The sequence below is a fragment of the Mucor velutinosus genome (assembly GCF_035048745.1).
Source record: "Mucor velutinosus strain NIH1002 chromosome Unknown tig00001563, whole genome shotgun sequence".
Taxonomy (NCBI): Eukaryota; Fungi; Mucoromycota; class Mucoromycetes; order Mucorales; family Mucoraceae; genus Mucor; species Mucor velutinosus.
This window is the reverse complement of record NW_027041904.1, coordinates 3288834-3302653: the sequence shown is the minus strand read 5'-3', so window position 1 is coordinate 3302653 and position 13820 is coordinate 3288834. Positions and strand designations below refer to the sequence as shown.

The 13820-nt window shown below is 38.9% G+C and overlaps 6 protein-coding genes across 6 annotated transcripts; 3 read left to right on the top strand and 3 right to left on the bottom strand.

Annotated features, from left to right (window-relative positions):
- Positions 1 to 3756: 3756 nt before the first annotated feature.
- Positions 3757 to 5471, bottom strand: ATC70_009702 (uncharacterized protein; the record flags this gene model as incomplete). The annotated part of the gene is made up of 5 exons (XM_064828930.1): positions 3757 to 4262; positions 4322 to 4682; positions 4738 to 5110; positions 5163 to 5389; positions 5445 to 5471. The coding sequence occupies 5 exons, from the start codon at positions 5469 to 5471 to the stop codon at positions 3757 to 3759; spliced, it is 1494 nt and encodes a 497-aa protein (XP_064686132.1).
- Positions 5472 to 5790: 319 nt separating this feature from the next.
- ATC70_009701 (uncharacterized protein) lies at positions 5791 to 6421 on the bottom strand (the record flags this gene model as incomplete). The annotated part of the gene is made up of 3 exons (XM_064828929.1): positions 5791 to 6021; positions 6074 to 6204; positions 6265 to 6421. 3 exons carry the CDS (start codon positions 6419 to 6421, stop codon positions 5791 to 5793), a joined length of 519 nt encoding a protein of 172 aa, XP_064686131.1.
- A 979-nt stretch (positions 6422 to 7400) lies between these two features.
- On the top strand, positions 7401 to 8298 carry ATC70_009700 (uncharacterized protein; the record flags this gene model as incomplete). The annotated part of the gene is made up of 2 exons (XM_064828928.1): positions 7401 to 7689; positions 7751 to 8298. 2 exons carry the CDS (start codon positions 7401 to 7403, stop codon positions 8296 to 8298), a joined length of 837 nt encoding a protein of 278 aa, XP_064686130.1.
- A 1584-nt stretch (positions 8299 to 9882) lies between these two features.
- ATC70_009699 (uncharacterized protein) lies at positions 9883 to 11243 on the top strand (the record flags this gene model as incomplete). Its single annotated transcript, XM_064828927.1, has 6 exons — positions 9883 to 10035; positions 10095 to 10283; positions 10335 to 10491; positions 10551 to 10765; positions 10825 to 10950; positions 11010 to 11243. 6 exons carry the CDS (start codon positions 9883 to 9885, stop codon positions 11241 to 11243), a joined length of 1074 nt encoding a protein of 357 aa, XP_064686129.1.
- An 8-nt stretch (positions 11244 to 11251) lies between these two features.
- Positions 11252 to 11734, bottom strand: ATC70_009698 (uncharacterized protein; the record flags this gene model as incomplete). Its single annotated transcript, XM_064828926.1, has 4 exons — positions 11252 to 11307; positions 11367 to 11424; positions 11477 to 11665; positions 11732 to 11734. 4 exons carry the CDS (start codon positions 11732 to 11734, stop codon positions 11252 to 11254), a joined length of 306 nt encoding a protein of 101 aa, XP_064686128.1.
- Positions 11735 to 11903: 169 nt separating this feature from the next.
- ATC70_009697 (uncharacterized protein) lies at positions 11904 to 13590 on the top strand (the record flags this gene model as incomplete). The annotated part of the gene is made up of 2 exons (XM_064828925.1): positions 11904 to 12064; positions 12138 to 13590. The coding sequence occupies 2 exons, from the start codon at positions 11904 to 11906 to the stop codon at positions 13588 to 13590; spliced, it is 1614 nt and encodes a 537-aa protein (XP_064686127.1).
- Positions 13591 to 13820: the final 230 nt, after the last annotated feature.

Below are 13820 nucleotides of genomic sequence, written 5' to 3'. Positions count from 1 at the left end.
TGAGTAACCTTGATGGGCTTGGGTGAGCTATCGTCATAGCATGGTTTAATGTAACCTTGATGGTTTAAAGTGTGATGTTTGTTATTGAAGCATGGAATCCTTTATCTGGAATATTGTGCAACTATGGCAGCAGGGCATAGTTGTCATATTTGAATATGCTTGTTATTGATTTGTTTTATTTGGATAAAGATAACATCTCTTATTACGATCATCATGGGTGTGATTGAATACACTGTGATCAGGAGTGATTCATTCACACGATGTGCGATATAAGCGTGTACCTTTATTTTAGTATGTTCAAAAGGTTGTTAATGTACATTTGAGCGCTTTTAATAGTAGATCCAAATAGCATGAATTTGAATGAGAGCTATTTGATGAATTTTGGTTTTCAATCAAGTTTGTTGTGCCAGAAGGGCTACAAATGTCTATAAAGATTAAGGTATTCTTGATGGGTGGATATGTTTGTGTTGTGCAACAACATGGACAAGCTATAATAATTGAAGTGCATCTCAGCTATCTAATTGCTGAGGTTCACCAGATGTGTTAAGCGTTGTACAAGATAAATTGCTGCTTTGGCATTCAGAACTTAGTATAAATAATAGAATAACTCTTGTCTTCATCAATAAATCTTTAGTTTTTGTGTCTGATCTTATTCAAATAAGTCTTTTTTTGTCTTTATAATATCGAACATTTTTTATAAGCTACAAATAATAATCCCTTTATTCTTTGTGCTTAACAAAGTTGCGTTTGGGTGGCTATTTCATTAGAGAGAGAACTGCAGTATACTTACTTCTTTGACAGCACAACATACTACTACGCCTTATTTTAAGGTTAAATTCTGTCCAAAATTAGCCATTTTGAAGCGCGAATAGCTCATACTACAAAGCGTTGTGGACGCTTGGAATAAGGCCAAACGTCTCTTCTTAGCTACGCTCTACTTACTGATGCTTTATCTCAATTTTTTTGGACCATTGCAAATTCATGAAAATCCTTGTTTTTACATGAGTATTAGCAAGGGAAAATCACTGAAAATCAAACAATCGCGTTTTTCACCCGAAAAATGAAGACTTTTCATATGACATATATTAGATCAAATTAATCGCAATGATAAAATGCAACATCAGAAACTGTTTTTCTGGAGCTTTTATATGCTAGATTATGACATATTTGTAGAAAACCTGTTTTCATATTTTTACAAATTGCTCATTATTTTCGGTGTGAACGCTGAATGTAACCAGCATCATTTGATGCGCCTTAATCGACTCTTTATAAATGCATTAGACAGTAAAGTATAACAACGACAATTTTCATAGTCAAATTTAGCAAAAACGTTTAAAGAATGTGAGATCAAGTCAAAGTTGAACACGAAAATACCCACTGCACAATTTCAAATTAAAATGCAGCAGTTACGACTGCCACGGCAGAAGACTAACACTAAATCTACTGGCCGTGACGTCGGTTAGGGTGTCCTCTCATCTTTTCATACCTCCGTTTTTATCCTTTTTGCAAAACGCGTTTAGTACCAAACCATACTGTTTTTGGAACCCTTTTGATTGAAAATAACACTCTAGCTTCTGATAACACGGCCTTGCACAGTCAAAAGTACTTGATACTGCTTTTTTGAAGTGGAATACGGTAAGTACCATTCGATAACGAGCACTAGAAGAGATAAAACCAGCACTAATCGAATTTTTTTAATAGGTTTCGATATTTTTTTTGCCTGTTTGAGGTTGGTGCTGCTGTCATTATTTTTCTGTTATCTCTACTGTCTGCTTCCTTGGTTTATCATGTCTGGTGGTTGCTTCTTTGATCTCTATCTCTGGTGGCTGCCTCTTTAATCTTTGTCTGGTCTCTGGTGTCTCTTGTCCTTCGGTTCTTCTATTATGGTGTTGCTGCTAGTGTTGTTGCTGATGTTACTGATGGTATTGCTGCTAGTGTTTCTGATAGTGTTACTGCTGCTGCTCTTCCGGTCGTTTTTGGTCTTCTATCTTCGGTGTATGCTTGTTCTCTGGTCTATCTCTGGTGGTTGTCTACTCTCTGCTCTATCCGTGGCTGTGGTAAGTGGTAAGTAATTTTTTTTCTTATGGTCGCAATGATATAAAGCTTCTCTGGAGGTTTGTATTATTGCTTTCTTCCTCATGATAATGCATTCATGATGTTTGTTTTGTTGTGCTTTCTTTTTCTTTCGTTGGCTGTGATATGATCAGCTCAACGGATGCTTGCAATGTTGTTGCTTCGTATTATGTATGAACGACAAGCATGATGTGCTGCTATATAATATCTGTATTGCCGTTGTAATACTACTTTGTTATATGGTCGTGGGTTGTTGTTTGTGTTGACTTCGTGGCTTCACATGAAACAACATTAGTTATTATGTTGTATTGCACACTTGTAATACTGCTGTTGCTCCTGCAATTGTGCGTGTTTGTGTTGCTTTACATCCGACTATTACCACCATGCACGTTGCTCATGTATGCATTTTTGTTGCAACAACAACGAGCTGTTCTGAACATCTTTGATGTTGTATCTGTTGTTATGCTTTTCTTTTGACTCACTTTTTTGTGTGTGTCCCTTTTTTTGCCTACATATTACTATACTCATATAGTATCATGTACTTTTCTTCTTTCTTTTATTATTATTATGTTTCTTTAGAAGCATACTTTTTTTACGTTGTGGTGGATGTGCCTATCGCTGAAGCTCAACAAAACTTTATCCGAGGCTAGGAGGTAGATAGGCCGCCTCCACTTGGTTATCACTACTTACTTTAGTGATGATTGAGGGTCTCAACGCCAGAATCTAAAGCTAGGTGGTGTAAGTAAGGCATGCTCTAGTACCTGAGGGAAATTTGATGATAGTAACGGCTATATCGCTATATATATCGGAGCTTAAAATTTTGCCTCACATCAAAACAGAGGGAAACCCTCGCAAAATTTTTTTTAGGTCAGCGGAGTTTTCAAGCGATTTGATTGGCTCTGGAGTTGAAAGAGAAAAGGTCTACAACTAGTTGACTTTCTGTTGATATGCCATATAATATGATATTGTCTTTTGTAATAATAAAAGTGTAATTAAATGGATACAATCTAATTCCGTCTTTGTTCAAAAGTGATATAAGGCACCATCGTTGAATTTATCATCCATTATTAGACAATTTTATGTGAAGGATGTCGTTTAATTTTATTGTTTTTTGGGGAGATTTATAATATATGCAGTACTTTAGCACAATGTCAGCATGGCGTTAACAAGCGTAGAACGACTCATTCGCCCTTGATGTATAATATGGAAATGTTACAGACACGTTGCGCTAAATATACAAATGAGGTGAAATACTACAACCAATTAAGGGAACAGTAAGAAATTTCTTCAAAAAAGGGGTTTCTATTAAGACTTATTATGCACTGTAACCGTAGCTAAATCCCATAACAAATGAAAAGGAACACGCCGAATTATAAAATTCAGTTGCCATTGGCTAAAAGAGAACTTAATTGCCTAAATCAATGGTTATGCTTCTTTTTTTTTTTAGGGATGTTTCGAAAAACATGCTGGTTTTCAGTGTAAAAGAACGAGCCTTTTTCTTCATTATTTTGATATATTTCTGTACGCACCAGAATGCCATTTGTTTGCTTGACTTATAGCATCAGACACTAAAACACAGAAAATGACAGAAGCCTACAAGGTGCTTTTCCTACTCTTTCCATCCAGACACCATTTTACACACACCAATAACGTTGCATTTATTCTATTAAATGAGTAGCTCTATTATGCAATGTCTGATCTTAGACCATCCAGCTTTTCTCTGTCTATATACTCGCCCAAATAGGGTCTATCAATGGATGCAAGAATGCGTTTTCGAATTGAATCAGTTACGGTCACTGTCTTGACAAAGTGTTTCAAGAATGCCAACACCACTCCAGCAGTGATAATGCCAGAATAACCATTTGTCTCTGCTGCCAAGGATTTACTTTCAAGTCGTGGAAGTAGCGCATCTAAGTAAATCTCTGGCGATGGCAGTCGCTGAAGTATCAAATTCAGTGTCTCGTATATTTTGTCTTCAGTTGTGGATTCAGTGTGATTGGCATAGGCAATGAACAAATAGTGCACGAGTTTCTTGATTGATTTGACCAAGTCATCTGAAGAGGCATACTCCAAAAACAGCTTAAGTGAATCGAGCCCGATCTCTTGTTTAACCGTGATGAAATCAGTGATTCCTTGCAACATGTACGAAACACTATGGTCATAGCACATGTGCACCAAATGCTTCAAACCTATGGTTGCCAAAGTATGATCAGTATATGAGCAGTTCATTAGAGAATGCCATCTTTACCAGTGGCAATAACTTGCTTGTCGTCGGCTGGTATCTCTTTGATAATATCAGCATCCAGTAAATCTTGTGTACAACTTCTCCCCACATCAGATAAGCTTGCTTTGCATGTAGATCGTACGCTTGGAAGATCGTCCAATGTGCCTGACAGTATAATAGGTAAAATACGCTCTCCATACTGATATCTGTCCCGAGGATTCCAGCTACACAGTAAACTGCCCAGCACAATAAACAAGTTGTCTCTTACAAGGGCTGAATTGTCGTAGATCAATGAGGGAATTACGGGCTGTCTATCTAATTGCTCGTTGTATTCAAATAACAAATGCAATCCCTTGGGTGATGCAGTGAGCACAGCTTCCATAGCCTGTAAAGCATATTCAGCACATCGTCCACTAGCATGTTTGCAGCCCTACTATTACCTTAATTCCTTTGACTCTCACTGCTGCATGTTTGTGCAATAACATGGGCAAAATCAGTTTCACCATCTTTTCGCAAGCATAGTCCACAGATTTGGGTTGATCTTTGGCATACAAAACAATCAAAATTGCACATTGCTTTTGTATCTCGGAATAAGGGTCATTGCCAGCAACCTCCATAATGTCCATGAACAATTCACCTGTCTTGACGGGTATCTTTCCAGACGCTAATTTACTGAGTAATGTCGCACACAGTAGCATCCATGCATCTCGCACTTCTTCGGTTGCTTCTACTTTTAAGCGTTCCAATACATGCTGAAGCAGGCTGTCTACTATTGAGTTTGGAATCTTCCCTCTTTCGCACCTGTCCAGAAGGCTGATTTCTCTGTGAGTGAGTAGAATGGACAAGTAGCATTTGCCCCCATTACCTTTTTAAAATATCTACTGTTTGCTCTCGCACACTCTCAATTGCGCTGTTGCTGCACATGAATATGGATTCCCTTAGGCTCTTCAGTAGTGCGATGGCTGCTGTGGATGCGTCGTCTATGTTCTTGACATGCAAAGTTTCTCTCTTGACGGCTTCCATGGCTCTTCGCTTGGCAGGGCGTTCTCGAGTACTGGTGTCTTCAAAGATGGACAAATGCGATGCTATGGTCTTTAAGTGCTACCAATAAGTAACATGTAGTATCACATTATAGCTCTTGGCTTACTTGGGCTATTTCGTCTATTGATTGCATAATGTGATGTTTTAGTTGTATTCACGAAAGAAAAAGTTTTGTATTCTTTTTGCCTTTAAATGTTTGATCGGTAGCGTATTTCGGAGAGTAAATACATTGAGCATTGACAGCATCATCGTTTTCTCATTCCATGCCATACTATTTCAATGGATCAAGCCAAAGCTAACGATCAGAATCCCTTGAACAATGTAATACCAAGCACCAGTGCAGCAAAACTGTTTTAGCGGCTTAACACAGATACCATCTGTTGATAGCAAAACTATACATGACGACAAACGTGCATCATATGCTGATCGAATATTACAATATCATATATTATTTATTTCGTTTTGGATAACTGATTTTGTCGATCTTTTTCCATCAAAACGCTAGTTGGATCTGATAAATGATTGTTTTCATGCTCCTTCCCTACATCCAATGCCGCTGATTCTGCTTTATTCGCACCTTGTCTAGCTCTTTCGTACAAGAATCTTCGTAATATGCGTGCATTTTTGCTGTGAGCTCTGTACAACATATCCAAGAGGATGCCTAGAATGGGTATCAAGCCAAGCTTTTGGGCTTATTCAGTACGCATGCGATGGTTCTATTAGTAAGAAACTTACCAGAAAATCAATGCTGACATGATACAACATGCGTCGCTTGATTGATCTGGGCAAATCACATTGACACGCTAATCGATACAAAGACAGCGCAAAATACAAGGATATCACTTTACCAAAGATGGGGATGAATTCTATTGCATGGCGATGAACCTCTCGACTGATGCCATCACGAAACAAAGCAGATCACCTACCCAGCAACACATCGTAACCAATCCAACAGCAGCACACCTTGATCATCTCATCAAACTTTTTCATCTTGTGTGTATACTTTTCTAATACTCTAGCATCTCTCTCAGGCAGTTGTATCTCAGGTTCTTGGACCTTCTTTTTCCATAAATAGCTGCTCATGATTCTGTATTAGTAGATTTATATAAAGTAGAGTGGAAGGAACAGAAAAAGAAGAATAGAACAAATTGTCGATACCTTTTTTTTTTATAGCCTGTTACCAAATAATGCTGAATTACCTGATTTAGATTTATGTACTCCATACATTTGGGCTGACGTAATGTACGTTGCCATCATGTAATGTGTTTAGTGGCACTAGTTCAAATAGCCTCGTTGGTCATGTTGCATAATAAGCCTAAGACTTATAGCAGAGATTTTGTACATGTATCAGCGCCATTTCCTATTATGAAGCTGTTTGACATTGGCCTGAACGACTTGCATGTACTCTTAACTGAATCGTATGACAGACATCTGATTGTTGCAATGTCGATTATGGCCATGCTGTCACTTAAAAACAGTTTGACCACAATGATTGGAAGCAAAGTGTAGCACTTTTACCATATTTGTTTGCCATCTAGTAGACGTTGCTCTCCTTTACTTCTTCCTTTCATGGAACCACGTACGATGTAGAAAAAAAAGGGGCATAAACACATCTGTAAAAGGCCGTTCATATGCTGGACACAGGAGAATCACAAGCCTTATACAGTCCGAGCCGTTTGATTTGATATCTTGTTCGCCCTTGATCGATACAAAATGGTGAGCGCAAGTGTGTAAATTGATTGATCTCACTAACTGATATACATTGCATGCACCAGAATAGAACCGACATGAACAATGTGCAAAAAGAACCAGCATCTGGCATTTTTTTTTTATTTTTTTTTACTATTCATGTATCAAAAAGGAATCTCGAATAATATATCCAAATCTAGTTGGTGCTTGTTTCTTTAAAAGACATGATTGCTTCTAACAAAAATTTCGACAACTGTGAATATAAATGTATATATTCAAATCGAGTAGTGAATATCCTCCCTTTTTCTTATTCTTCTTTTTCTTATTTTCCTCTTCTTTTTTTTTTCTTGCTTTTCTTGCTTTCCTTGCAAACATGTCTGCCAGCCACAAGCAACAGCAGCAGCACACATTTCAGGCCATTATTGTTCATGCTGAGAACCAAGATTGCCTAAGGGATATTTTAGTGTCACCAACCATCACATTAAATCAGCTCAACAAACACCTGCTCAATGCATTTGACATTCATGAGCACCATGTAGATTACTATCAATTCTTTCAAAACGATGATAAACTAGAAATCGAAACTTGTTTTGGCCTGATTGGAGATCGACAGCAAGAATTGGACGGATTTCTAACACCCATTGCTCCTGGAGTTTATATTGGTAAATCATAAGGGAATGGATCGACGAGACGCTTTTATTTACCTAAAAATATAACAAATAGAACATTCACATCCGCATGAACCGCTTCCTTCATTCTCGCTCTACAAACACAACGCTCAGCAAGATGCAAACATGTCATTTCGTCTGCTCAGAGACGAAAGACATGTCAGACTCAACGCTTGCTGCTTTTCTAGTAACATATTTTACGAGTTTCACTACATGCAATTGCAATATGGGATGCAGCTCGAATTAAAGACCGTGAATTTACCTCTTCAATTTCTAGATGCAATCACATCTGCACCCAAAATTATACGCAAAAAGGGGGATTTGTTTACAACGCAATCAAGAATGATGAGAAGGATCATGATGGCAACAGCAGCTGCAACCACAAGGACACAATACCATAAATCAGCTCTAAATGGGGTCGTTAACGGAGATTTCCATAAAAGATTTGATGAAATCGATGAGCAGAGTATCAGAGAGGCGTGCAGAAGCGAGATTGAGAGGTTGAAAGAGGAGCGCAGGTTATTCCTACTGGATCAGAAACGAACAACATGTAACTGGGTTGAGCCCAGTGGTGATCATTGTGCCTATTGTACATTGCTATGATGTTTGGATAGATCTGCTGCAGCACGATACACACTCTATAGAAATTTTTGCATATTGTTACTTCATTACATTTATTGTGTACGTTGATCAATATGAACTATCAGTAGAAATCATAACCTAATAAATCTATGGCCATTAGACACTCCCAAAGCGGTAATCAGCATAATAAGTCTTGTTGATATTTCGATAGTTTGCCAAGCTGACTGGCTATATCAGATTTAATAACGTACAACCAAGGAAAAAAAAATAGTTGGACTGACCGAGAGTTCTTTTCAAGTTGTCATTCTCTTCTTGTTAGCTTCAGAAATATCGACTGCAATGAGAAAGGTATTTCGCCAGCTAAAAAAAAAACAGTTTAAACCCAGTTTGACATTCTGTCCCGGTTTGTTGATTTCTGATCACTTTTCGACTTCTTTAATCTATTCTAAAATATTCGACTATGGGAATCGTAACGATCAACCCCTACTTCCTAACGCATTTCAGGAGTACGTTTCAAGGCGCATTCAATGGTGCTAATTATACATGATGTTTTGAAAGAAAATATGGAGCAAAGTTTGAAAATATGAAATGAGGTTTTCTGTCAAAACGTCGAAATTTCACATATGAAGGTTTTACAAACAAGGTTTCAGGGGTTGCTTTGGATCCATAGGAACATTTGGATATAATACATAACATAGTAAAAGTCTTCGTTTTCAAGGCGAAAAAACGCAAACGTTTGATTTTTCATGAAAACCATGAGGGATACCTCATGGTTTGGGGTCGATTTTCGACGATTCCAAAAAAGTTGAGCAAAAGTGCCAGAAAGTTACTGCTGGATCAGACTAGTAATTTGGTTGTATTTTGGCAGTCTGAAACAGATATTCACATGAAAAATTTACTCAAATGCGTCCAAATTTTGCTGTGATTTACATATAATTTATTAGTAGGAAGCAATGTTAGTATGCTACTTGCCCGTACGTGAATCGTTTCCCTTAATACAAAAGTAAAGCATCAAAGAACAGTCAAATTCAGAGCTACAAAGCGTTTGTGGTAGGTTTCCGCAAAAATGTAGAAGGCTAAGAAGTGTAAATTTGCAAGACATTTGATGCAGCGTATAGTATTTTAGGAAGACGGACTAAGGCGGATGGTTCTCGCCGAAGCAAAAGCGAATGGGCAACTCTACTCGAATCATAGAATCACCAGTAACGCCGTATTGATCAGCATAAATTGACAAATGGAGGTCAGAAAATGTCGAGTCTGGGCTTTGTTAGCTCAATGACAAAAGCTTGGTCAACTGCAAGAGCATTGTTTATTGTTGCATTGTATTTTGATTGTAAGACAAGCTTGCAAAATACATGAGGTGGTTCGATCAATCAACATAGGAGAGCATGGTGCAATATACCATGCCAGTAATGCACAATTCATAAGCACTCTTCTATTGAATATCGTCCATTTATCATTAACACAACATCATCGACTTGGAATTTGTACCAATAAGAGCGATGAAAGACAAATGTTCCGTCCTGTTTATCAAATTATTTGACTTTGGTGCAACACTTTCCAATTTCAGACGTTTCTTCTCTTGAGTAAATTTTTTCTGTTCAAATGTCTGATAGCAGTAGTAGTAGTAGTAGTAGTAGTAGTAGTAGTAGTAGTAGTAGTAAGAAGAGGAGAGTGGAATACAAATGCCATTACTGCGACAAATCCTACAGAAAACCAAGCAAGGTTGCAGAGCATGAGCGTTCTCATACAGGCGAGGTAAGATCATGATAAACCCCCTAGACATGAAAAGACTCAACGATTAAAGCAAACGCTAGCGACCTTTTGTATGCACTTTTGCTGGCTGCGATAAAGCGTATTTTCGATCTAGTCATTTAGCAGTGCATTCGAAATCACATTCAAATATCAAGGATTTCCATTGTTCGTTTGAAAACTGTACAGCTTCGTTTGCCACAAAGCAGCATTTACAACGTCATGAAAAGGGACATGTCTCTCCCAATGTCAAGGTAAGATCCAGGTCATCCGCTTCCAGCTTGTGTATACTCATTTTCAGCTAGTGCGATTATCCAGGATGCACAGCTGAATTTCCAAAACGTTTTCAATTAAGATGGCATAGAGCATCTCATGAAAAAGGCACACATGTGTGCAGTGAATGCTCAGCAGCATTTGATTCATTGCCAGCATTGGAAAAGCACATCAGCAGAGTTCACGAAAGTAAGTCGAACCAGGAGTCAGCAATTGAAGCGGGCTGAACTGATGCATTCATGATGTAGATCCCATCTTGTACGATTGCAGTACCTGCCAACAGTCATTCAAAAAGTGGTCTGATTTACGAAAGCATGTTCAAAGCGACCATCCATTCATCTGCTCGGTGTGCGACAAAGTATATACCAAATCATCCAATTTGCGAGTCCATATCAAAGAGAAACACACAAACGAAACAGCCATTACATGCGAATGGCCAGGTTGTGCATCCGTGTTGCAGAATGTAAGTTGTGGAAGGGAAAGGTTGGTATCATGACATTGGCAACTCACTGTCATATATAGAAACGAAGCTATAAGACGCATGTAGCATTGGTACATGAACAAGATACTCGCTTTAAATGCGACGTCTGCAACAAAGGGTTTCCATATAAATCCATGCTGGAAAGACACAAAGGATCCCACACACCGGTAAGTTTTAAATGATGCCATGTCATCTTCAAGATCAACATCTCATCATCATCTAATAGAAATCACGATCTGTATCCGCATCACCACGACCCAAGAAATCAATCGCTGAACAGCTTACGGGCTATAATCACTACGCCAATAGTGCCAAAAAACTGGAATGTCCAATTGCAGAATGTCAATTCAAGTTTACAAATACGTATTTATTGAAACGACATTTGGAGGGCAGTAAACACAAGGATGATATCAGGTCGTTTGAGCTGGCTAAAACTGAGCCAACAATCAATGCTGCTTGATGGGGTTCTTATTGTTGCATTACTTCTGCTGGATTTTGGACTACAATTAACAAGTATTCATGATCTAGAAAGCCATAGAGTATTAGTCTTGCTTAAAGTCAAGCTTAATCTAGTGCACTTTACCAGGAGCAATCATAATTTCATGTTTCTTGGTTCGCACTCTCATAAAAGTTAGTTCATTCTGTATACCCTGTTAATAAAATGTAGTATAGATCTTTGCTCGGCATCTCTACCTGATCGTCCAATGTGGCTACAGTAGTGCGTGTTTGCTGAACAAGGGACGATATTAACTGTCCATACTGCTTTGTCATATCGTGGTCCATGGTAGATCGAATAGCCTGACCTTCGTTATTCAGAATGACCACAGCTTTGACTCCCTTCTTGCTGGAAATGCGTTTTAATGTTTCATCCACGTCGATAGTCTATGTCAAGAAATGATAAATGAATGGATCGCCCACTAGCAGGTCATTTTTTTTTTTTTTTTTTACCATAAAAATAAGAGTTGAGTGGGTATATACAGATATAAGGAAAAAGAAAAAAGAACAGTGATATACAACACCAACAACAGGCACCATCTCAATATATTCGGGGTTTGTCCATCATGAAGGAAAGGGACAGGTGCTACGAAAAACGAGCAGTGCCTTTTCCACTTACTTCATTATGGGCATTCATAAGCTTTGGAACGTTTTAAGTGCAGGAGAGAAGAAGCTCACTCTAGAAGAACTATCGCACGAAACTCATCAGAAGCAAGGCTCTGGTCTAAGAGTAGCAATTGATGTTGCGTTATGGGTATTTCAGTCAAGATCAAGTGTCGTGGGCGAGTAACGTATATTTTACACATACAATTCACCTTTCTGTTCATATTGATTGATGTATTTGGCGCATCGTCTCTAGTCAAAGCGAAATCAGATCTCTCTTCTTTCGATTCAACAAACTGTACGAGCTTGGCATTCGACCTGTATTCGTGTTTGATGGACCCTCTAGACCAGATTATAAGCGCAACAGGTTTATCAACACCAGGCCGCTCGAAACCACATTTCGCGCCAATCTCATCGCCATGATCAAGTTTTTTCATTTCTCAATATGGAATGCTTATGGAGAAGCAGAAGCAGAGTGTGCTCTTTTACAGCGCTTAGACTTTGTGGATGCTGTCTATACGGGCGATTCTGATGTGTTTTTGTTTGGTGCTCGTCGTGTGATCCGTCAGTGGCCAACCAGGCGTTACGAAGCAGTGCCAGTCTACGACATTACTTGGATTTGCGATAGTACTTCTTTGGACAGGTCTGATTTGATATTGATAGCACTGCTACTTGGATCTGACTATGACACCAAAGGCACCAAAGGGATTGGTATCAACATGGCTGCACAATTGGCGAAATGCCATTTTCACAGAGGGTTGTTTGATGATATACAAATTGCTGGTAGAACACCTTTGGATGATGAACGTGTACAGCATCTTTTCGACGACTTGACCTATGAATTACAGCATAACAGCACCAAGAATATGCTAAGGAAACACACTGGAGTAACATTGGACCCAAAGTTTCCCGATTTCTCAATTGTAATTGACTTTATTCACCCACTGACCAACATTGAAAAGAACGATCCATCCATATTGAAAGCAGCCAAAGATCTCAAAGCAAACTTGGACGTCTTCCATGAGCCAGATTGGCAGAATCTTGCCAACTTTGCTCAACACACCTTCAAGTGGCCTGCAGAGTATCTGCTAAAGAGATTCACATCATTGCTGTTTCCTGCTTTCATGGCAAATCGTATGCGTCGACGAACAAGCCGCTCTCCTGTCATTTTGCAATCAAGCTCACAGTCTTCCAATTCCTCCTCCCAGCAGCAAAGAGCCATAGATGATTACTTTCGATCTAGCTCCCGTTGTCGAAATGTGGAAAAGCCGAGTGAAGTTGTACGTTTGACAGCTGTTAAGGTGATACCCGAAGGAAATTTGAAGCAATACCGAGTAGAGTGGGATAAGAGCTGCTGGGAGCATTTCATAACGCTATTGAAACCTCGACTGGACTCTGAAGCATACAACACACCTGATTATACATTGGTACTATCACAGCACACGGAGGTTCATTCAGAGGACGAACAGCTGGAAGAGGACGAAGTGGGCAGCAGTAGTAGTCAAAGCAAGTCCTCCAAAAAGGAGCCGTTTGATCTTGTCAAGAGACAATGGGTAGACGCCGATGATGTGCACCACAAGTATTCCTCCCTAGCATTGGAATTTCAAGGAAAGAAGCGAAAACCAGCAGCCAAGGGTGAAGGGCTACCACAGCTGACTTCATTCCTTGTGCTTCCTCCCAAGAGAATTCGATCCAACACCTCGCATTGACATGTTTATCATTCATACACTTTTCTGTCTCTACATTCTACTATTATACCTTGCATCTATTCCTTGCTTTCAATAAACTGACTGATTGCATTTTGCTCTTACTGCATCTTCCTTGACCCAAGACCTCTTTTCCTACTTTGATGGCTCAACGACAACAGCAACAGCACCTTTCAAAATGCGGGACATCAAATCAGAACAGTAGTAAGTTTAACATTTCATCAAATTAAAGA